Source organism: Macaca thibetana, chromosome 1 (assembly GCF_024542745.1).
Source record: "Macaca thibetana thibetana isolate TM-01 chromosome 1, ASM2454274v1, whole genome shotgun sequence".
NCBI classification, from domain to species: domain Eukaryota; kingdom Metazoa; phylum Chordata; class Mammalia; order Primates; family Cercopithecidae; genus Macaca; species Macaca thibetana.
In genome coordinates this window covers 135,911,807-135,938,010 of record NC_065578.1, presented here as the reverse complement: position 1 = coordinate 135,938,010, position 26,204 = coordinate 135,911,807, and the positions used below count along the sequence as shown (strand labels likewise).

At 35.2% G+C, this 26,204-nt stretch overlaps 2 protein-coding genes across 24 annotated transcripts in view; one reads left to right on the top strand and one right to left on the bottom strand.

The window, feature by feature from the left end:
• Positions 1 to 26,204, top strand: part of SNAP47 (synaptosome associated protein 47) — a 779,054-nt gene that overhangs the window by 88,395 nt on the left and 664,455 nt on the right. The window lies entirely within an intron of this gene.
• The window catches only part of CDC42BPA (CDC42 binding protein kinase alpha), a 332,162-nt gene that overhangs the window by 198,962 nt on the left and 106,996 nt on the right, over positions 1 to 26,204 (bottom strand). For all 23 annotated transcript variants that reach the window (XR_007719261.1, XM_050757123.1, XM_050757286.1 and 20 more), the window contains exons 3-5: positions 25,079 to 25,162; positions 14,886 to 14,981; positions 9,107 to 9,255 (exon numbers count right to left, since the gene is read on the bottom strand). Coding sequence is in view for 22 of the 23 variants with exons in the window: in XM_050757123.1 (XP_050613080.1) it covers positions 9,107 to 9,255; positions 14,886 to 14,981; positions 25,079 to 25,162 (329 nt within the window). In the remaining variant the exon portion in view is untranslated. The remainder of the gene's footprint in view (positions 1 to 9,106; positions 9,256 to 14,885; positions 14,982 to 25,078; positions 25,163 to 26,204) is intronic.

Genomic DNA, 26,204 nt, shown 5'->3' with positions numbered 1-26,204 from the left:
CAACTATTTTCTCCCATTTTGTAGCCTGTCTTTTTATAGTCTTAGCAGGGTCTTTCATTGAGCACATAATTTTAATTTTAATGAAGTCCCATTTATTCATTTTTATTGACTTTTTTTGGTCATATCTAAAAACTCCTTACCAAGCCCTAGATCCAGAAAATGTTCGCCAATATTTTCCTCTAACAGTTTTATAGTTTTATGTTGTACATTTAAATCCCTGACCCATTTTGAATAAATTTTTGTATTTATGAGAGCTTTGGGGAAGTTATTTGGGCTTTTTTTTTTTGGTCTCTTATTTGAGCACCATTTGTTGAAGATTATTTTTGCTTTTGCACTTTTCTCAAAATCAGTTGGAAATACCTGTGTTAGCCTAGGTGTACTTATTACATCGCAATTATCTCTTGGTCTTAAGGTGGCAATACAGTATGGCTTAATATCTGGTAGAGTGATTCTTTCCACTTTATTCTCCCTTTACAAAATCCTTTTAACTACTCCAGTTCTATTGCCTTTCCACATAAAACTTAAAATAAGCTTGTCTCTATCTAAAGAAATCTTGCTAGGATTTTGAGAGATTGCATTAAACCTATAGATTTGCTACCTCACGAAAGAACATGAAAAAAAAAAAAAGAATAAAGACTAAGCCTGTAGATCAATTTGGGAAGAACTGACATCTTTAACGTTTAAAGCATTTCAAATCTACTAGCCACTCATTATTTCTAATTCCTCCAAACAATACTCACCAGTATTATTAGCTGCTCTATTAATATCATTTTTCTTCACTCTTCAATACCACTGCATCATTTCCCTGCCTCCTTCAAAAGGGAGAAGGCTACTGGGGTAATTCTCAGTAGAAAACAATAGTAATAGCCCCTTTGAGTGTTTATCATCATAACATTCTTAGGTTTCTCAATAAAATAAGCTGTTATTTTTCCAGGTAGTCATTTAACACTTTAATTAGCATCTTTGGAAATCTTTTCATCTTTACAAGAGAACTTTTTTTTTTAACCAAAAGTTCTTAGTTGCTGTACCCTCAATTGAGGTATGAGTTACTAAGAAATTATTTTAGGCAGATAGGAAAAAAAGGGGTCCTTGGAAGATTTTTCCAGCTCTTATCTAGCATGAAAGCCTTGGGTCTTAGACTCTGGCTGGCAATCTTTGATATGCAAATGTTAGCCATTAGAAACTGGGTCCACCTAACACGGCGATTACCATTCACCCAACACCCATTCACCCAACACGGCGATTACCATTACCATCCGTTGTCCTCTTGCCCTTGCCCTAACATGTGCCTGGCAGTATGGCTGCTCCCACATATCCCCACGTGTGTGAAACATCATGGCACCCTGCATTTGCATATTAAAAAGAGAGGGTGGGAGGGCCAGTTTTTCCGCGGGCTATGTGCATGAAATGCCAGGCCAAACCAATCCCCTGAGCTCTATGCAAATCAGACACCACCTCCCCCAGCCATCCAATATAGCTGGCTGATACTACCTGAAAGCGGGGTTCTGTCTCGTGGCTTTGGAGCCCCCCTTCCTATGTCTCTGTAGAGGGGAGCTTTTTCTTTCTTTCCTCCCCCTTCTCTCTTGCCTATTAAACTCCCTGCTCCTTAAAATTACTCTACGTGTGTCCGTGTTTTTTTTTTCTAATTCGACTCAAGAGGAAGAATCTGGTGTTCCTCCCCTCATCGGAGCCGTATCACAATGATAAAACATGTTGTTTTGAAATCTAAGTTTTAAAAGATTATGGGGAGATTTCCACTTCCAGTATGTAAGGAGTCCAGAAGTCACCACAGTGTCCTAACAAAAAGTAAAACCCTGAACGAACTGAAAAATCAACAACTCGTCTTAGATATGTAAGAGAAGTAAGGTCACAGGGCAAACTGTTGTCCCCAAATTGGACAGACAGGTGGCTATGGAGAATCACAACTTGGCAGTTTAAAAACCTATAGCAGAAACCTTGCAGGGAACCAGTGCCTGGTTAGGAAAACCTAAACTGTGATTAAAGAATTGCTGCAGGTTCAGTGTGGACAAGCCTGAAAGATTAAAAACTCCAAAGGTGGCCCAGTCATAGGGAGGCCCCACATTTATTTTTGAGTTTTACCACCAAGAGTTCAACCATGTCCTCATAGTGAATACCAGAGAAACATACCTTCATGCTTCCAACAGAGGGAGGAGAAAAGAGAATCTCTGCTGCATTCTGAAACATGCCAGAGTATTCTCTTCTTAAAAAGGCCTGCCCTCAGGAGAAACTATTTTACCAGAGTCTAACTTGTCTGGAATTTTTCAGAGCCTAATCTGCTGGGGTATTATCAGAGACTAACCTTCCAGAAGGAGGGGCAGTACCCAAGTCTGGCACCTTCTAGCCATCCTGTCCCAACTAAGCAGGAAGGCAGGAAGGGAGGTACAGAGGTGGCAGGAGTACTGAGAAGCTGAGAAGCCCTGGTGTTCACAGTGCAGTCTCACAGCCTCACTAAAGATTGGGACCTAATCATAGGACTACAGAATGGCCCCTTACCAACACATATATGCACACACACGTCCCTTGCCACTACATCACTCAAAGCCTACTTATTGCAATTCTTTTTGCCCAATATATTGAGAAAAGAAAAAGAGCTCAAAGCTGTCTGAGCTATGTGAGGCATGCAAAATTTATTAGGCAAAAGCTTGGCCGTCCTCAAGCTTTGGGCTCAAAGTCTATACTTATTTTCTAATCTTGTTATTTAAGGTTAACAACATGTCTGCCTTTCAACAAAAAATTACAAGGCATACTAAAAATGGGACAAAGAGACTGGACAGACATCAAAATGATAGTCAGATATGGCAACAATGTTGCAATTATCAGACCAGGAATTTTAAAAACTATTATTGATATGTTAAAGACTTTATGGTTAAAGTACGCAACACGCAAGAACAGATAAGTAAGATGGAAAGTCTAAGAAAGAATCAGAACTGTTAGAGATCAAAAACACTGTAACATAAATAAATAATACTTTTGATGAGCTCGTTAGTAGACCAGACACCACTTAGGAAAGAATCTCTGAGCTTGAGAATATAATAGAAACTTCAAAACGAAAAAAGCAAAGACTGGGAGAAAAAACAAACAAACAAACAGAACAGAATATCCAAGAACTGTGGGATTACTACAAAAGGTATAAGTTACATGCAATGGGAATACTAGAAGGAAAGGGAATGAAGCAATAATGTCTGAGAATTTCCCAAAATTTTCCTACCTCAAACCACAGAGTCAGGAAATTCAAAAAGTATCAAGCAGGATAAATGCAACCCCCCCACCCCCACAAAAAAAACTAACTATACCTAGGTACACCATTTTCAAACTACAGAATACAAAAAATAAATAAATAAATAAATCCTGAAAGAAGCCAGAGGCAAAAAACAACTTACGTATAGAGGAACAAAGATAACAATTATATCTGATTCCTTAGAAACCATGCAAGTAAGAAGAGAGTGAAGTGAAGTATTTAAAAGAAGAAGAAGAAAAAAAAAACACCTCACCAACCTATGATTTCATTTGCTGCAAAATTACCCTTCAAAAGTGAAAGAGAAATACTTTCTCAGACAAAAACAAAAATTGAGGGAATTTGTTGCCAGGAAACTACTTTTCAGGAAAAATTTAAAAGTTCTTCAAAAAGAAGAAAAATGATATAAATCAGAAACAGAACTATGTAAAGAGAGGACCAGCATCAGAGAATGAATAAGTGAAGGCAAAATAAAAACTTTTATCTTTTATTTTTAATTAATCTAAAAGATAACAGGTTGTTCAAAAGAATGGCAACGATGTATTCAAATATGAATTCTTACTTATGCATGAAATAAATGACAGCAATGATACAAGGGACAAGAACGAGGAATCAGGATTACTCTGTTATCACAAGGTACTTCACTATCCATGAAACAGCACCATATTATTTCAAAGTGGGCTGACATTAGTTATAAATTTATATTGCAAACTCTAGGGTAACCATTAAGAAAAGTTAAAAAATGGAAGTATAATTGAAATGCTAAAAAGAGAGAGGAAAAAAAAAGCAATCATATAAAATGCAGCTTCATTCACAATTGCCAAAACTTAGAAGCAACCAAGATGTCCTTAAGTAGGTAAATGGATAAACTGTGGTACATGCAGACAATAGAATGTTACTCACTAAAAAGCAATGAGCTGTCACACCTTAAATATTGCTAAGCAAGAGAAGCCGATCTGAAAAGGCTATAAACTGCATGATTCCAACTATATGATATTCCAGAAAAGGCAAACCTATGAGACAGCAAAAAGATCAGTCATGTCCTGGGGTTAGCAGGTAGGGAGGAATAAAGAGGTGGAACACAGAACATTTTTAGGGCATTAAAATTATTCCGCATAATACTATTATGGTGGATACATGTTGTTCTGCATTTGTCAAAGCCCATAGAATGTACAACACCAACAGAGAACACGAATGTAAACATGTAAACTATGAACTTAGGTGATAATGAAGCATCATCGATGTTAACAAATGTGCCACACTCTGGTAAGGCATGTTGATAGTGGGGGAGGCTGTGCATGTGTGTGTGGTGGGCGGGAGGAGGTCTAAGGGGAACTCTATACTTTCCACTCAATTTTTCTATGATCCTAAAACTGCTGTAAATAAGAAAGTTTATTAATTTAAAAAGTATATATGAAAGTGTATTCACTTAGAAATTGAGCTCTGATTCCTACCCCATCCATCCCATTTTCTCTCCACCCTAGTCTCTTTAGGCAACCATTTTTACAACTGCCAGTGCATTCTAGCAGTTGTAAAACTTTCCTTAGGAAATGCAAGCAAATTTAGAAATATATGCTTATATCCCCGCATTTCTTAAATAAAATTTAGCACACACAAAAGCTTATGAAAAATGCTGCCCAAAGAAAGGAAGGGAAAATCAGAAATGAAAACTAAGGAAGTATAAGAAATATTCTCAATAGACCTAGACAGAAAAATGTATTTAGAATTATAGAACTGAAGGATGAAACTATTTTATTTATAACAATTTTAATGCCTCAAATTTATAATTCAAAAAGATGTTTCCCTAATTGCAATGGCGTATTTTCTATACTGTCAAAACATTTTCATATACACATTTCATCTCACCTTCCCAATACCCTGGCAAAACAAGCAGAGTAAACGTCATTTATTATCCTCCTTTAACAGATGGAGAATCTGATAGGTGATGGAATTAAATCTTCTGATTCCTAGTCCACTGCTTTTTGACTACTCAATGTCATTAGAAAATATTTTACTTTAATTATTCCTACCATTTACTACTTTCCATTGCTCCTGTTAAACCTTTGTGCAAATTTTTCATATGCAAGTTTTTGTGCTGATAGAAGACAAACACACTTTTATAAGTCTAGAAATAAATTTCCTTAAAAAGAACACAAGAAAAAGGAGAGTATTTCCTTCCTTAAATACATGAGTCTCACTATTCCCTTTTTGTATTCTCCACTTCCCTATATTTTAAGTTCACGAATTATAAAACATTAGGAAATTTGATAAATTTCATAAAACTCTAAGACATGAAGACATGAAGTTTACCACAAAATAACTTAACATTTTGTTGCCTAAAATTCATTGTAGTTTATTAGCTACCAAGATACAGAGTCTGTAACATTCAAGAGTTCCATGATAAGAACCAAAATCTGTCTTTACAAATTAATCTCCTACTAAACTCAACATGCACTCTTTTCTCTAGCCAAACTAGTCTATTAAGTATTTTCCAAAACTACCATTTGCCTGCTTATGTGCTTTTCTCCTACCATTCACTTATCTTGAATGCCTTCCTATCTGCCTACATACAGTCTTCTCATTCTTCAAAGCCCCACCATTAAAGTCTTCTATGAAAAACACGATGTTGTACAAAGAACATAAATCTGGTAACAAGCCTAACTTAGATTTTAATCTAGGCTATGCTACTTACTAACTAATGTCTCTGAAGCTGGGTTTCCTCATCTATAAAATGGGGCAACACCCATTTTAGATGACATCTAAATCACAGAATTTGTGTTGGAATACAGTGAATAGCACAAAGAGTTAAAAAAAAAAGGACTAGAACTGATCATATTACTCATTTCTTGAGCTCACTGTAACTTGCTTGTATAACTCATTTAGCAATCCACAGTCTGGACTCACTCTGTCAGTTTGGCCCTAAATGATTATTTAACTTGTGGCATTTTAAGTTTTATTTCTCTCTCAGGTTTTGTGTCTCCAAACAACTGAAACCTTTTCAAAAGCCACAACTATATGCTATACCTACTTACTTACAATTCCACATAGTTTTAGCATGTTACTTATAAAAGAGGACTCAAAAAATATTTCCTCAGTAAAGCATTTGCTGAAAATAATCTATCCAGAAAATGAGAAAAACATTTTAAGAAGAGCATTAACACAATGGAGCATCCACGGAAAGGTAAAAGGAAAGAAAAGGAGGGAGGGAGAAGAGGTGTGGGAATGGGCAGAGTGTGTGGCGTGGGGTTAAGACAAGGAAGATAGGAAGTGTATTCAGATTGTGATAACAGAGAAACTAGAGATGTTCAGATGTTTAACCTAAAGAAGACTTCAGAAAGCATGATAAATAGAAGAGACATAAATTATATGTGACTCTAAAAGCAAAACTAGGACCAATGACTAAAATAAAAAGAAATTCAAGGCCGGGAGTGGTGGCTCATGCCTGTAATCCCAGCACGTTTGGAAGCTGAGGCGAGCAGATCACCTGAGGTAGGGAGTTCAAGACCAACCTGACCAACATAGAGAAAACCCGTCTCTACGGGTTTTCTAAAAGTACAAAAAATTAGCCAGGCTTCATGGTGCATGTAATCCCAGCTACTCGGGAGGCTGAGGCAGGAGAATTGCTTTAACCCAGGAGGCGAAGGTTGTGCTGAGCCAAGATTGCACCAGGGCACTCCAGCTTGGGCAACAAGAATGAAACTCTGTCTCAAAAAAAATAAAGAAAAGAAATTCAGCTTAATATAAAATAAAATTTTATAATATTAGAGCTGCCCAACCATGGAATAAATATGATTCATTTAAAAGTACCTTGTAAAATTAAATGTACTTAAGCATAGCTCAAGGTTGAAATGGTTTTCAGTCCAAAAAACAGTATCTCTAACAAGCCTGGCAGAATGAAAGATATTACAAACACCTCATATTTACTTTCATCAATCGAAGCATATAATTTTCAGAAGTAGTTATTCTTTGTCAAGAATTACATATAAACTGGGTAAAGTCTCTCAATTCCACAAGCCTAAGACTCTGTTTTGTAACATTCTTCAAATATTCAACGAAATAGTATTTTCTGTAAGTATTTTTAAATGATAGTCCTTAGCTAGGATTTTGGATTACTGTTTAAACCACAAAATAGCATTTTGGTTTCTCATTCTATAAGTGACTCTTGAGACCACAATACCATCTTTAAAGCTGCACTGTGGCCAGGAGTGGTAGCTCATGCCTCTAATCCCAACACTTTGGGAAGCTGAGGTGGCAGGATCACTTGAGTCCAGGAGTTCAAGACCAGCCTGAGCAACACAGTGAGACCCCCATCTCTACAAAAATTTAAATTAAAACAAAAACAAAAACAAAAACTGCATTGTCCTTTACAATTTTCAAAGCATTTCCATATCTTTATTTTCAATGAAAACTATGGACAATCAGATACCCACAGAGAAAAGCACATGAATAGGCAAGAGCCAAACAGAGATATGATAAAATATAAATTGTTTAATTATTCTTCCTTTAATAATGTCTTAGAACTTCAATACTAATTAAATAAAACAGCGATTAAGACACCCACATCTTAAAAAGCAAACACCGAAACAGAAACATTCTATTCCTGCCACATTCATGTTCTTCTCAAAGATCACTCTTACCACCCAAAACTTAAAAGAAACAGTCACTGCTGTCTTAGAGCATAGTTCTCGGAGTGTGGTCACTATACCAGCAGCAGCATCACCACCTGGGAACTTGTTAGAGATGGCAATCCCCCAGCCCCACCCAACCTACTGAATCAGCACTTCTGCAGCTGACTCAACAATCTGGGTTTCAACCAGGCTTCCTCCACAGGATTCAGATGCATGCCAAAGTTTGAAAAGCACTCTTAGAAAATGGTTTAGTTTATTTCTAACTTGGCAGTATCCCTTTACCTACTTCTCCTCAGCACCTTTCTCTTTCTCACATTTTGCACTATCCAAAGATACTCTCATTTGAATGATTAATTCACCAACAATGTTCTGCTCTTTCCTACTTTCCTCTTAAAATGTGAGGGTACCTTTTCAATCATCCCATATATCCTTAATTTATTTCTTACTTTTTGTGTGTCCTTCCAAATTCATGTTGGTATTTTTAAATTTTTTAAATGTAAATTATTAAGTTTATAATAAATTACTCCATGAACATCAAAATTATCACTTTCATACAAAAAATCTCTTTTGACACATACAATCCTTGAAAGTGTTTTCTTGAGAAACATAAAATATATAATACAGGACTTATTTAGCAAATGAAGCTATGACTTATGGTCTAGAATTCCAGCTAATTTAAATATATAAGACTCAACTATAAGAAAACTGACCAATACATACTCCTTTTGAGATGGAATTCATATGTACATTTAAACAAGAGCGGTTTTTAAAGAAGTGGTTTCTAGAAATGCTGACTGGAAGTGAGAACTTTTTTTTAAAACAGATTTAGGGGGTACAAGTGCAGTTTTGCTACATGGACATATTGTGTAGTTGTGAGGTATGCAATATAGCGTACCCATCACTTGATAGTGTACCCTGTACCCATAGGCAATTTCTCATCCCTCACCTCCTCCCACCTTTCCTAGTCTCCAATGTCTACTATTCTAGCAGTGAGAACTTTTAGATCCTATACACGTACATGCATGTATAAGCAGGCACATCGGTTCTGTAATGCTGACAAATAACAACAAAGCAAAACAACCAAAATCGTCTGAAAATAATTTTTTTTGGTTGACAATAAATGTACCCAAGACCATAATTCATAAATCTGGCAAGAAATAGACCTTTGTTGCTAGATATTACATAGTAACTCACAGTCAGGTACAATGAAGGACTGTCTTACCTGTGTACATAATGTAGCTGATGAACTGAGTCAATTGCTATCACCATCTCAGCCAAGTAAAATCGAGCCATATCTTCAGGCAATCTATCTTCAAATTTGCTGAGTAAAGTAAGCAAATCACCACCAACATAATAATCCATAACCAGGTACTGTGAATGAAAAAAACAAAATGTACTCAGTAAACTAATAAGGGTGAAAGATCAATATACTGTATCCCAAGGTCAAACAGGACTGGGTCAAATATTTATGCAGTTAATTACATATGCAGCTAATTAACAAGAAACTGTGTAAGATGATGATCAGCAGTCATTACAAAACTTCTAAATTTCATACAGCAGTAAAACAAAACTCTTAAAGACTGGGGCAGAGAACAACACAGGGTTACCATTCTTCTTGCTGTATTTTGCAAAGAGATAATATCATCATTATTATCATCTTCCAACAATGGAACATAGCTTTCCAAGATTTTAGAATAACGAACATTTGAATCCAGCCCCCCTCAAAAAAAAAAACAATAAAAGAAAAAATTCGAATACAGGATCGTCCCTACATTGAAAGAAATTCGTATTCATCATCATTATGTTTTCCTTATTTTACCCAGTAAGAACTTTATTAGAACCAGCATCAGTCTATAGATCAGCATTTAGAAACCACTACTATGTAGAATATAGTAATTCTCACCATATGTTTCTCTTCCCATTTCTAATACTATATATATCAGAATGAGCTTTTCTCAGGTGTATATAATAAACAGATGCCAACTAATTTTAGATATGGATGCTTATGGGTATGTATGTGGGTGTGCCAAAAAAGAAACGATGAGGATAGTACATCAAACTGTTCACTGGGATTCTCTAGGTTGTTAGATTACACCTGATGTTATAACTTTATGTTCTACATTGCTTTATAAACATGTATTACATACACATGTGTATTTGTGTGTATATTATATATTATTTTTAAGTGAGGGAGAAAACTAGGCATAGTGGAAAAATGGGTATTGTAGTCAGAGAAACCTATATTCAAATACTGACTCCATGTTGTAAGTGGAAGTTGAAAAATTAATCTCTGTGACATTTCATTATTATATATAGACATATCATAAGTATAATAATGATAATGTAGCACTTAGCATGAAGGCTAGTGAGTATAAGACACGTGAAGGTCATTAATAATGCCTTGAAATTAAGGTTTTATTACAGAATAAAGATATTGTTTCAGGGATATTACTGACTTGACATTAAGATTTAAAGAGTCTTGAAAAAATTCAAATTCCTTTTATTACTGTATGTTAAAATTATAAATATAGTAAATGTGTGTTAAACCAAAGAAACTAATTTCACATATTTAAAGTCTTGAAAATTAGGGAAGCAGAATGTATTTAAAATCCTGGTCTTGGTCTACTTGCTGTATTTACTAGGCCCAACGTTTTTGTTTGTTTGTTTTGAGACAGTCTTGCTCTGTCGCCAGGCTGCAGTGCAGTGGCACGATCTTGGCTCACTGCAACCCCTGACTCCTGGGTTCAAGTGATTCTCATGCCTCAGCCTCCCAAGTAGCTGGGATTACAGGCATGCGCCACCATACCCAGCTAATTTTTGTATTTTTAGTAGAGACGGGGTTTCACCATGTTGGCCAGGATGGTCTTGATCTCCTGACCTTGTGATCTGCCCACCTCGGCCTCCCAAAGTGCTGGGATTACAGGCGTGAGCCACCATGCTGGGCTGGCCTAATGTTGAACTGACCCTATCCTGACAATTTACTTTTGATTAAAGTGTGAAGACTATTTTCTTATAGACAGAGTCTATAAGACTAAAAGTCTAAAATAACTAGATAATCCATACTTTCTCCTCAATTCAAATGAAACGTCCCTTCATCGTATTTTAAGATCCCAAATATACTCGTATCTGTTCCTAGATAATCTATTCTGCTATGGTTACCTATTCCTATATTATTATAATATCATATTGTTCAGATCGGTTAATTTTATAGTAAAATTGAATATCTGGTACTCCTAATCACAAACTACTTTGAAAATATTACCCAATGTAGCTAAGGCATCTTTAAATAAGTTTTTAAAAAACATACACTGAGAGGTAATATTCATAATAGGTCAAAGATATAATCCTAACATAAAGAGCCCCTACCAACTATTAAGAGAGGGACAAACGATCCAACAAAACTAGGCTAAGAATATTAACAGATAATTCACATAAGAGGCAACACGATCAGCCAATTAATACATGCTGAACTTCAATAGTCATTAGGGAAATGAAAGCCAAAGCAACAATCACTGATTTTAGGAATCACTGGTCGGATTACTAAAAAGACCATCACAGCTTTGGGGATTGTTTTCAGTCCAAGGAAAGAATGCTAAAACATCTGAAAACATGCAATAAACGAGTTATGTGTCCCAAAATGAGCATTTCAAGATATGATTCTAGAAGTCTTCCTAGGAATATCAGGAAACTCTTTTAATTCCCATGCTGCCATAACAAAGAGATTAACAGTTAATCTTTAGAGGCTCACCTTATAGTTATTCCTCCTTGCTTTCTTTTTGTTTACTATTAAAAAATACTTTTCTAAAAAAAGATACTTTTCTAATAATTTCTGTCTTCACAAATTGGATTCCTATAAAGAATTTAGAGTTCATATGAGTTACTGCAATTAATTTAAAATTCAAGTATCTTTCACCTTTTAAAAAAGTTACGTATGTCAATTCAAGGTATTTTCCTTTTTTTCCTCAACCATAAAATAACTAATCAGGAAATAATGAATAAGAAAGTACAGAAGGAACAAATTTCACTGGTTCATTATATTCTAAGTGATAAAAATTTTATGTGTCAATGTTGACATAACTAAGCAGCTTTGTATTTAACGAGCTTTTTTAAAGAAAAAAATGATCTAATCACATATCTACCATTCATTAAATTATGTGCCTTTTTCTGAAACACACAAAAGGTCTACTTGCTATAACTACAAATTTTTTCATAAACTATAGTGGTAAACAGGTTAGAAATGAAAGTTATTTGCCACAGCTTTCTCAAACTGTATAACATTATAAATTATGTTCTTTACTTGGCAATTTAAAAGCTATCAGGGTTAAACATTACTTTGAAAAATAATTATATATAATAAAATTTCCTTTTATGGTATCTAAAATTAGCTTTGTCAACATTTTTTAATGATTTTATTTTCTAATATTGTAAAAATGTTCAAAAGGAAATCTTTGATGATAACCAAGACCTCTGACTCTTGAGATGAATATATGATGAAGGCTCCCCTAAACTAAAGAAACACTGGCAAGTTATAGGAGATTTGACTGCTACAGTGTTTCATTCTTCCTCCAGTTATGTCTTTAATTCTATTTTAGTAATTATTGAGTGGTATATACAGACTATTTTTCCCTGAGAAATGTCTTTGAAAAAGAAATGTTAACCCTAATGTCAAATACAAAAGAATGCAAATAAAACTAAATGAAAGGAGAGAGATAATTAACAGTTCAGGCTTTTTTTGCTATATAAAATTTGGTATTTGAGTAATTTACTTCTATTAATATATCTACAAAATTATATAATTATTTCTATATTTATACCAAAATGTAGAATTTTAAGCAATGCACAAATCTGCAGTGTTACATTTATCTAATACAGAATGCAGTGTCATAGTGGATTTTATTCATTATTTGAAAACATTTTGAAAATTATCATGATACATTGCTATAATTTTTCTAGGCAAAGATGTGGGATGTGTTTTAATCTGCTCTTGCAAATGTTGTTAACAAACCCATGCAGATTATATTTGCATGATACATTCACCCCTAAAATTTTGTATATTAAATAAAATTAAATCCAGTTAAAACATCATTACATTCAGTTCAACAACTATGCAACTAGCGCATACAAAACTCTTTATACTATGGCTTTTAAACAATTCTCACTATAACCCACAATAATATATATGGCTTATATGATAATTCAGTATATTATAAAATAAATGTGTCATGAGACTACATTCACTCTTACTACTTGTCATTAACTCTGTCATTTTCTATTCTATTTAATCTTCAAAAATGTTGCTTATGGCTGGGCATGGTGGCTCATGCCTGTAATCCACACACCTTAGGAGGTCAAGCTGAGAGGATCACTTGAAGCCAAGAGTTCAAGATGAGCCTGAGCAACAAACTGAGACCCCATTTTTACCAAAAAAAAAAAAGAAAATTAAGTTAGTGGGGCACAGTGGCACACACCTGTAGTCCCAGTTACTCAAGAGGCTGAGGTGGGAGGGTTGCTTGAGCCCAGGAGTCAGAGTCAGCAGTGAGCTCTAATTGGGCAACAGAGCAAGATCCAGCCTGGGCAACAGAGTAAGATCTTGTCTCTTTAAAATTAAAAAAAAAAAGGAAAAGAAAAAAAAATGCTGCTCGTAACTGACTTAATTGATGTTATTACCCACTAATGGGTCACCATCTGCAGTTTAATAAAACATTATTATATTCTTATAAGCATGTAAGGGATATAAAAGACAAGTAATGACATTATTTGAACACCTAGATCTGGCCTGAAATCAGACAAACCCCATGAGTATTATAGACTTGCATAAACTTTTATTTTTTTTTCCTTGTTTCCAGTGGGGTTGGAAAAACCTTTAATTTTAAATTATCTAAAGATGGTCCAGTCCATGTAACTTATTTAAATTTTTTTTTTTTTTTTTTTTTTTTTTTTTTTGAGACTGAGTCTTGCTCTGTCACCCAGGCTGGAGTGCAGTGGCACGATCTTGGCTCACTGCAACCTCCACCTCCCGGGTTCACGCCATTCTCCTGCCTCAGCCTCCTGAGTAGCTGGGACTACAGGTGCCCGCCACCACGCCCGGCTAATTTTTTGTATTGTTAGTAGAGATGGGGTTTCACCATGTTAGCTAGGATGGTCTCAATCTCCTGACCTCATGATCCGCCCGCCTTGGCCTCCCAAAGTGCTGGGATTACAGGTGTGAGCCACCACATCTGGCCTATTTAAATGTTTTTTAAAGTTGTATCAAAAAAAATCAGAGATATATACACACGTGTTATGTAATAAAAATAATTTAAAAACGTAAAGTTAGAATGAGATGAGAAAGATTAATTTCAATGGGAAATTCTGGAAATGATTATTTTAAGATGAATTTGAGCACAATTTTAAAGTGCTAGCTGGACTTTAACAGAAGCAGGGGAAGAGGAATGGTACTGGTATTAAAGGTATCATGAAAAACTCCTGAAGGCCTTCTACAGAACTTAACTAATAGCAATTAAATGTTTGGATTTAGCTTCGACTTGCTTATTAAAAAGCATAAAGAATTCCAATGAAAAGGTATCAAATTTCCAGGGAGAAGAAAAAAACACCACATATCAAGTGAACAACTTACCCTATGTGAAATGCTGTTAATTTTCTTTTTTTTTTTTAATTATACTTTTAAGTTCTAGGGTACATGTGCACAATGTGCAGGTTTGTTACATATGTATACATGTGCCATGCTGGTGTGGTGCACCCATTAACTTGTCATTTACATTACGTATATCTCCTAATGCTATCCCTGCCCCCTCCCCTCGCCCCCGACAGGCCCCAGTGTGTGATGTTCCCCTTCCTGTATCCAAGTGTTCTCACTGTTCAGTTCCTACCTATGAGTGAGAACATGTGGTGTTTGGTTTTTTTATATAAAACCTACATTTAAACGATGTTTAAATAAAAATAATTCTAATTCTTCCAACAAAAAAATAGTAAGTATACAGAAATACAAAAATGATTCTTACTAAGTTATTGTCATCCTGGAAAGCATAGTGCAAGGTTGTAATCCATTTATTGTCTCCATTCACTAATACATCCCTTTCTTCACGAAAACATGCTGTCTGAAATGCAAAAAGAAAAATTTTAGAGTATACTTTATGTAAAACTAGGAAATATACAAAGAATTACTATGTTTATTATATTATTTCTGTTATGGAAAAGGAATACACCTGATATTATAAGACATTTCAATAACACAAGTTTCAAACCACCCTCAGAAACTGGGCTACTGGAATAGTAACTTTTAAAAATATATTTTATATTAAAAAACACTTTTATAGTTCAAAATAATCAGAAAAACGCACAGAATAATTCAAGAACCATGGACCAACCCATCATCCATATAATATAAATGTCTACATTTTGCCATATTTACTTCTGATCTTTTTAAAGAAATAACATGTAAATTGTAGCCTTCCTACTCCAAACTGCGAACCCATTCTCTTCCCTTTCTCCCGTTGTAAGAATAATTTGAAGTCATTGGATAGTCCACCAATTATATGACTTGATCACAAGTGTATGTCTATAAACAACAGATTTGTTTTATGTTTTGAAAATGTTCATGGGCCAGGTGCAGTGGCTCACGCCTGTAATCCCAGCACTCTGGGATGCCAAGGCGGGCAGACTGCTTGAGCTCAGGAGTTCAAGATCAGCCTGAGCAACATAGCGAAACCCTGTCTCTAAAAAAATACAAAAATCAGCAGGGTGTGGTGGCATACACCTGTAATCCCAGCTACCCAGGAGGCTAAGGCAGGAGAATTGCTTGAACCCAGGAGGCACAGGTTGCAGTGGGCCAAGATAGTATCACTGCACTCCAACCTGGGTGACAGGGTGAGACCTTGTCTCAAAAAAAAGAAAGAAAAAGAAAACGAAAAAATTTATGTGAATGTTATAATTTTATCTATCCTTTTGCAATTTGACTTTTTTTTTTCTCAAGAATGACTGCTCTTCTTTTGACTGCTATGGCATACCATTGTTTGAATGCACTATAATTTATTTATGCAATAACCATGGAGAAACATAGGTTATTTCCAGTTTTGTATTATTATTACACAATGTTGGAATAAACATATTTGTACAAATGTACAAGAGTTTCTCCACTGTATATACTTAGAAGTAGAAATGCTAAATGCAAATTTCAACTTTACCATTTAGCCAATTTTCTTTCCTGAGTGCTATACCAATTACTATCTCCACCCAGAATATAAAAGCTCTGCTTTTCCCCATATCCTCAACTACATATGACATTATTAGACTTTTAAGTGGTTGCTAATACGATGGATGTGAAATAATATCATTATTCCTTTAATTAACATATTCCTAATTACAGGTGCAGATAAATAGCTTTACATACACTTACTGGACACCTGAACTTTGTCTTTTAATTGTTCACTTCCCTTGTCCATTTTATCTAATGGATTGGTTTTTCAAATTTTTTTTTCAAGTTGTAGTTTATTCTGAGAATATATTTCCACTACTATAAAAGTATATCCTGGAGAACCTTAGAAATATATAAACAAAAATAAAAAATAATTTTTTAACTTTTTTTTTTTTTTTGAGACAGGATCTCACTCTATTGCCCAAGCTGGAGTACAGTGCTACGATCACAGCTCACTGCAGCCCAGGCTCCTGGGCTCAAGTGATCCTCCCACCTTTGCCTCTCGAGTAGCTGGGACTACAGGTGCACAACACTATGACCAGCTAATTTTTTAATTTCTTTCTAGAGACGAGGTCTCACTATCTTGCTCAGGTTGGTCTCGTACTACTGGGCTCAAGCAATCTTCCAGCCCCCTCAAAGTGCTAGGATTACAGGTATGAGCTACCATACCCAGCCTAAAAATTAATTTTATATATCATAATTTTGTAATACATTATCCTTAATTTTTAACTAAAAAGAAACAAAAATAACACTATGACAGAAACTTCAAAGATAACTCTAAGAAAGTAAAAGTCTCCCTGAGTCATGTTCCCATAGTTTCACTGACCAACTGTTGTGTCCAGAGGTTACCATTATTTGGTCAGAATCCTTCCAGAAAATCTGTGTCTATATAAGCATGCATGCGTGCACACAGAGATTATATATTCACACGGTATTCCACCTCCCCTATATGTTTTGGTCTTTATACAAATGAGATTATAGTGCTCTGTAAGTTGTTTTTTTTTTTTTTTTTCAAGTAACAATGAATTTGAACATCCTTCCATATCAGTACATAGAAATCTACCTAATTTTTTCTTAATGGCTACACCATATTCCAGATACACTAAAAACATTATCATACAGTATGCTATATATAATAAGTGATTATTGTTTCCCACAAGGTAAATTCAACAGTCATGATACACAAAACAATTAAATTACTAAAATCTACAACACTATGCTTTGGTTCTTTCTTCTTCCTCTGTCGCCCAGGCTGGTGTGCAGTGGCACGATCTCAGCTCACTGCAACCTCCGCCTCCTGGATTCGAGCAATTCTCCTGCCTTAGCCTCCCGAGTAGCTGGGACTACAGGTGAGCGCCACCAGGCCCAGTTAATTTTTTGTATTTTCAGTAGAGACGAGGCTTCACTGTGTTAGCCAGGATGGTCTTCCTGTCCTGACCTCGTGATCCTCCCACCTTGGCCTCCCAAAGTGCTGGGATTACAGGCATGAGCCACTGCACCTAGCCGTTCTGGTTCTTTTTAAGGGGAAAACAGAAAGCACTTTACATACTTCTTACTAAGTCCTGTTTTATGATTTAACTGACCTGAGGTTATGGTTTACTGCTAACATTTTAGAGAGCTTGTAAAGACTGCCAGAGTCTAGGAGACTACTTTCTCCTGGCTTTATCTCACTATAAGAGCAATCTGAAATTTTATAAACATTCTAGCTAGAATTTAATAAATATTCATTATTTAATTTGACCAATAACTCAAAACTAAAAAAAGTTCCAAAGACTTTAGTCAACAGAACATATTAAACTTTGAGTTCTAATCTATGTTAAACTGTTTAAAAAAACTATTTTTAAAAAATAAAAATAATAGGCCAGGAGTGGTGGCTCGTATCCGCAGTCCCATGCTTTGGGAAGTGAGGTGAGAGGATTACTTGAGGCCTGAAGTTTGAAACCAGCCTGCCTGACACAGCAAGACCCTCACTGTACAGGGAAAAAAAAAAAATCTGCCAGGCTGGTGGCATGCACCTTTGTAGTCCTAGCTACTTGGAAGGCTGAGGCAGGAAGATCACATGAGCCTAGGAGTTTAAGGCTGAAGTGAGCTAAGATCACACCATTGCACTCTAGCCTGGGCCACAGAGCAAGACTCTGTCTCTTCAAAAACATTAATTAAAATAAGAAAATAAACAATATAAACTATTTATAACATAAACTTTCAAACGTATACAAGGGTAGAGAAACTAGAATAAAAACCCTCGCCTCCTAATGTACTCAACTTCAACAATTATTTTCTTGGTCAATCTTATTTCTTTTAGACCCTCACTCACTTACTACCATCCCCTAGCACCATACACACACAGGAGCATATACATATTTTTAAGCAAACCCCAGACATCACATGATTTTATCCATAAATATCTAGCTATTAAATGATTCCTATCAATGGCTTGAATCCTGAGTCTAGGTATAAAGCACAGGCTACATTTTTGCTTCAACATATCACATGGCTCTCAGTTGCTTGTCACAATTGGGAAAGGATGGGTTCTGCTGGCATTTAGTGGGTAGAGGCCAGGGATACTGCTAAATAACCTACAATGCACACAACAACCCCTCCACCAAAGAATTATCTGGCCCCAGTTGTCAATAAAGTCCCTGTTGAGAAGCCCTGTTCTAGATCAATATTAACCAAACCATGATGCACATATACCTTGGGTATATATATATATTCATAAAGGTGATCTGGGGATTCAACATGCTTAAAGGTTATAGTAACATCTACTTCATTACCTTTTTTAAAAACAAACTAAATAATATCTCCCCCCTTTAAAAACAGAATATTTGATATCTAAGAATGTATTAACAACAAACATGTAGGAAGGGCTACTGTAGATCATATCACTTCCTCAGATTCACTCACTTTCTCAAAATGTTCATCTAAACATTCTGCTTGCCACAGTGATGTTTTCAACTGTTATACAGTTTTCCTTTTGAAAAAATATTCAGTCTATATTATTTAAATTTTATCCTTAATGGACTACTGGGATAAGGAGCAACAGGAATGCCTATGTTGAAACAGAAGTTAGTAAGGACTACATACATAAATTGTAATTCCGGAAAGTTGACACAGGATTCTCTTCACCATATTCATAAGGTGCACTCATCAGACTAACAATCTTATACTTTACATCAAAACTGCACAGATATTTGGAAAGCATGAGTTAAAAAGAAACAAAATCCACTAATGATTATATCTACTTTGGCTTATCATTTAGTAGGAATAAAGACTTCACTCTTCCATAGAATACTATCACAGAGAAATTCTTTCAAATAACAACTGAATCTTTCTCTAATATGTGAGGAAAAGGACAACATTTTTCATTTTTAAAATCTAAACAGGTGAAATTTTAAATTGTAAAATGTTAAGAATTCAAAATATTACCATGGCATCAATTCACTTTTAAGTCTTCATTTTAATATATATCTGATGGCCAAATCAAACATGAGATGTATCATTTTTACTTATTTTTCAGTAAAAAGTTTTATTAAAAATAGAAACAATGTGGTAACATCCACAACTGCCAAGTGTGTGAGAAAACAGACATGTTTACATATTATGAGTGTAAAGATAACCGTCCAACTTTTATAGAAGATAATTTTATTGGAACAATAGCTATCAAAGTTTAAATGTCTCCCCTCCCCGACTAAAATCCCAGAGTTCGACTAGCAAGGAGTTTAATTTAGGGAGTGAATAAGTTCTAGGTCAAGCATCAAATGATAATCCCTTCATGTAAAAATTATCCTCGAAATCATTTCAACTTCAGTATACACAAGCTGAAGTGCCTCAGGGCAGCCCACAGCAGTATCTCTAACAACATTTCATAGTAAAATTTTTTTAAATTTTACATGGCATATACTTTTCGGGTAGCATGACTAGTTTTGATGCACTAGCTTCTCTCCTGTTCTGAAATTTCTCTTGGTCAAACACATGCAGATAGATAAATGGTAAAATAATGAAATGTATTGACAGTTTGACACTTCATCTTTGTAAGAATTCACACTACTGATAAACTCACAAAAGTTTACCCAGTATATATAAATATTTTTACAGCATGGTTCAAAATAGTGAAACTAAGGAAACAACCTAAATTCCCACAAACCTAAAAAATCAACCTAATAAAAAATATAGTCATTCAGGCCGGGCGCAGTGACTCACGACTGTAATCCCAGCACTGTGGGGGGCTGAGGCAGGTGGATCACCTGAGGTTAGGAGTTCAAGACCAGGCTGGCCAATATGGCAAAACTCTGTTTCTACTAAAAATATAAAAATTAGCCAAGTGTGGTGGTGGGCGCCTGTTATCCCAGCTACTTGGGAGGCTGAGGCAGGAGAATCACTTGAACCCTGAAGGAGGAGGCTGCAGTGAGCCGAGATCTCGCCACTGCACTCCAGCCTAGGAGACAGAGCGAGATTCTGTCTCAACAAAAAAAAAAGCAATATATATATATACATACACATACACACACACACATGCGCGCGCACACACACACACACACACAGAGAAAGAGCCATTTAGTATAACGAAGCTATTAAGAATGAGATATTATAAATGTATTAAATATACAGAAGTGGAAAAACTTAATACATATTTTAAGTGAAAAAGCAATATGAAAAATCAGCCTTGTAATATGATTTCATTATAATAAAATTTTCTGTTAAGGATAAATAAGAAACCCTTAATAATGATCTACTTAAGACAGAAGGACTGGGGGTATTTGAAGGAGAAAAGGGAACTCGCATTTATTCATTTTTTACTTTGTATAGTACTTTACTAAGAGTAACAACAATTATAAAAATAGCTGAACAAGGATAACAACAATAGAAAAACTAATAAAACAATAAGCATAAATCAGCACTGTCACAGATAAACTAAGATATACTGTTACCCTATTTATGAGACCTTATTATCTTCAGTTTATACATGAGAAAATTGAGCCTTGGAAAGGTTTAACTCTCAGCCCAGTGCAGTGGCTCCACCTGTAATCCCAGCACTTTGGGAGGCCGAGGCAGGCAGATCACTTGAGCCCAGGAGTTTGAGACTAGCCTGAGCAACACAATGAGACCCCATTTCTACAGAAAATACAAGAATTAGCTGAGTGTGGTGACATGTGCCTGTAGTCCCAGCTACTCCCAGGCTAAGGTGGGAGGATCCCTTGAGCCCAGGAGGCAGAGGTTGCAGTGAGCCAAGATCGCAACACTGCACTCCGGCCTGGACAACAGAGCAAGACTCTGCCTCAATAAATAAATAAAAATATTTTTAAAAGATTTTTTTAAAAGGTTTAACTCTCAAGACAGTGTTTCTGTAAACTATACTGCATCTCTTCATGAAATGAGTAAGGACATCTCTTAACGAGCGAAGTCAGTACTCACTGAATAAATGTGAAGAAAGAAGTAAAATTTACAGAACAGATTGAAAGCAGTAGTTAATTCATTAATTTAGGAGGTTGTTGATAAACTAGCAAAGTCTGTAAATGATGAACTTGTACAGTTATTGGTGATAAACTAGCAAAGTTTGTAAATGGTAAATCTGTGAAATTACTGGACAATTATTATATTATTATACCTTTCTGCCCAGGTATAGAAAGAGAGGAGGCTTCCTAGCACCTTTGAGTAACCCATATCTCATTAATTATATATTTGACATATGGCTTGAAACAGAATAAGGTAAATAAGTTGGACATAAACCTCTGAAAAATTGTTTTAAAGCATCAACAATACACAAACTAAAAAAATAAGGAATTTTGCTTCTCATTTGTAATTTATTAAGCATCACTGGTAGGTCTTGTTTTCCAAAGATGGATAAGTCATGGTCAGAAGGGTTTTTATAAATTTTTTTTAAAAAAAGATATGCTTATTCAAGCATAGAAATACAATTTATATTTTAAAGTGAATTCTTCCTTAAAAGTTTCAATGCAGAATTTCTGCCTGAAAGAAAACAGTTTTCTCAAATAGTTCGAGGAAAGTACCTTTCAAATATGGAATCAGTCTTGCATCCCAACAATAAATCACACTTGGGCATGGTATATAATTCTTTTAACACACTGCTGAATTGTATTTGCTAATATTTTGTTAAAGATATTTGCATCTAAATGCATGAGGAATATTTATCTTAAACTTTCTTTGAATGGTCCTTGTCAGGTTTTTCTATCAGCATAACACTGACCTCCAAAAGGGGTCTTATACTCTAAGGTCCTGAGGTCCCTAGCTGGTCTACCTTATACTCTCCACCTTTTGGGTTCTTCTAATGTTTGTTTTATATATAATGTCCAGAATCTTTAGCTGTACTTCACAGAGAACAGGGAGAAATGAGTCTATTCCATCTTGTCTCAGAAACAGAATATATTAATACTTGTTAATTCAATAAAATATTTGATTTTAAATTATACTGTTTTATTTTCGATTTTGCCACTTCTGGCTGTAATGAAAGCTAACCCAGTCATTTGTCCTTTTCACAATTCTTCCCCAAAATATCTAGCTTCATTTAAAAAAAAAGTACAAAGTTTAATTCAATTTTAAAAGTTCTAACTCTGAAACAGTAAACTGACTACAGCTGTTATTTCTGCTAATCAGAACACAATTATTTACTATTTTGTAATAACAGGATTTGTTGCTCTAGCAGCCGGGAATGCTGTCACACCTTCAGGGTTTGCATCAGCTGAAGAAAGCCTACCAGTCCAAGGCCATGTCCTTCAGGGGTAGTCCATGTCCACTGACTAGTAGAGGTAGGTGTATAAAGGTTTAGACACTTTGATCCAATGTAGGACACTTCTCAAGAGCCATTTCTGCTACAGAGCTCCCAGTGGAATCAACTGAGGCTGATGGGACAACTTTACAAATCCTATTTCCCTCCCTTCCCTTCTACAGGTGTTGATCTCAAAAGAAATCCCTAACAAATATCTGCACAATAAACTCAATCTTGGTATTTACTCCTTGAGAAATTCAACCAGTGACAGTAAGGCAATTCAGTCTTAGGGAAATTATAAGTAAAAACTAAGGTGTTGAATATAATGGATGCTAGCACATATCCCAGTGATACATGTGACATTAAATCTCCCAGATACTTTGTCAAACAGGATATTACTATACAATAATTACCTCTGGGGGGATGTAGATAAAAAGGAAAAATTATACACTATTAATAGGAATGTAAATCAGTATAATCTTTGTGGAAAACAGTACGTCGATTTCTCAGAACTACCATTTCATCCTGCGATACCACTACTGGGTATCTACCCAAAGGAAAAAAAATCATTATATCAAAAAGATACCTGTATTCATATGTTTATCACAGCTCTATTCCCAATACCAAAGTCATAGAATCAATCTTGCTGTCCATTAACACAGGACTGAATAAAGCAAATGTGGTATGTGTATACACATATGTATATATGTATATATGTGTGTGTGTGCATGTATATACATATATAAAATCTTATCTTCTGCAGCAACATGAATGGAACGGGAGATCATTATGCTAAGTGAAAAAACTCAGAAAGCCCAATACCACATGTTCTCACTTACAAGTGGAAGCTAAACCATGAGTACACATGGACATACAGAGTGGAATAATACATTGCAGACTACAAAAGGTGGGAGGGTGGGAAGGGGGTGAGGGTTGAAAAGTTGCCCATTGGGTCCAATGTTCACTATTTGGGTGATAGGTTCACTAGATGGGTACTTCACCACAATGCAATATATGCATGTAAGTAATCTGCACCTTATCTCCTAAATATATAAAAACAAACAAAAAATGTTTAATGAAGAAATAGTATTTTAAAATAATGACCTCTGGGAGGTAGAGAAAGGATGGACTTGGGTGGTAAAAGAACGCTTTGGCTTTATCTGTAATATGCTATTATTTGTTTTACAAAGAATATATTTGTGCTTCACTTCTAAGGGTTTTTGTTTGTTTTCTTTTTTTTTTTTTTAGTTTTAAAAAAAAACTAAAACCAAAAACTTGGCCAAAATGTTATTAATTCTGGGTAACAGAACAAAAGTGATTATTAGTTTCTTCTTTGTGTTTTCAAATTTCTCCAAAGAAATAAATAATGAAGTATTTACTTTCACTGCCACCACATCTGTCATCATGGGAACCCTTTTTGCTTTTCCCTATACGTTTGTTCATCTTCGGGTTGCTACAAGTACTGACAGATAAAAATTTCTAAGGGCGAATTTCCCGTTATTTTCTTACTAATCTTACCAACTTCCAGGGCTATTATTCAGCCTGCTCATCAGTATCACTTTTTATCAGTTAAAATACTGACAGAATTCTACACCAGTTAAGTTCTGCTTCCCTGAAGCCCCAGAATGCCTACCCCATTCAACCCTTCCCCATGATACAGCACAGCAGAGGACCCCCAAGAACTCCACTCCAGATCTATGTGTGCCATCAGTTCTGACCAGGCCATACTAGCTGCTGGATATTTTTAACATCACTCCAGTCAATCCTTCCCTCAAACCTACATAAAAATGCAGGCAGTTCTTGCACTACTAGATTTTACTACAACTCCTGTAATATAAAACAAAATATGAAGTGACTGCATAATCAGCATTAAACAGAATTTCCAGAGGGTATGTTCAAAACTCCTGCTGACTTTTGCTTGTAGCAGAATACAGATAAATACAGAATAATATAAACAAGTTATGTCACGTTAGAAATCATCCACTACAAAATGTCTTTCTATAAAAGAAAGTAGTTTGCAGACATCCTTTAAATATAACTGCATAAGCCCCACATTACAAGGGTTTCCATTTAGTATTCTAATATTAAATTAGCATATGGATTGTAACCTTTATCATAATTACATCACAATTGTGTTGAATTTGTCTTTTATGCCTTAAAGAATGTCACCATAGACAAAATGTTACCAAGTAATATTTAATGAGCTCTATGTAATTTTATAGTTCCTGAAAAATATTTCTAAAATATTTATATATTCCAATACATAAGACTCTTACCTCAGCTCTTTTCAGCATTTCCCATTTATTCAATATTTTCATGGCAAATACTTTATCTGCATTTTTAAGTTTTACTACGGCAACCTAGAAAAGATATAGGAAATATAAATTTTAAAAGAATGACAAATAATTTTTTTCAGTCATCCATTTTCCTTTTTCCTCTCTGTAAAAAAAAAAAAAATACCAATTATCAATTATATCAATGCAGTTCAAATTCTAAGATCCTAAATTAAATAATGTTGTCAGATGAAAAAGTTAGTGAACATGTGCCAAACTAACAACTGTATTTGTGAATACTGTATTAGTTGATATTTGGGAACACTATATTAGTTGGTAATTATACATTATATCCCCCTTTCCAAGTTTTCTGCCCTGGAATTTAAACTCAATATCTACTATCACTAAGAAACTGAACAAAATGTTCAACAGGAAAGAACTAGAGCTTATTAAATAATGCATGCAAAATTCCAACACCATGTTACAAGGAAGGCCAGCTGCCAAAACAAATATGTTCTGAGAGGATCAAACAATATGAAATAAACTGAAAACGATCCTATTTTTCATATCACATACTCTTACATACTATACCATAACCCCCAACCACATACTATACCATAATCCCCAAACCACATACACACATATACATACGCATAGAGAGCAATTAAAACTGACAATTTCACAAAAACTAAACTTTACACATTCCTTCCAAAAAGAAAAAAAAGGAACATTTTTAGGGAGACCCCCTGAAACTATCGCTATGGAATAAAAGATGAAATGCTGCTGATTATTGTAAATACAAAATTGCATGCAGGATTGTGTAAAGACAATGCCAGGTTGGACTGCCAGAATGAGCCAAGAGCGCATGATGTGCTTCCCCCTGCAGAGAGCCTATGAATGGACGTGCAGTCAGGGAGGTTTCACATCACCAAGATTCCTGTCCCAGAAAAGCAGATGTTCATAGCTCTGGGAATAGAATGAGACCCTTGTGGAGAGCCTATAAACGGATGCATGCGGGGGTGCCTGTCCATATGGATAAGACAGGGCTATAAACACCCTCATCTTGCCACGGCTCTTCTAGACCTCTTTAGGGTTAAGGCATACTCCTTTCTGAGAATTTCTGGTCTAA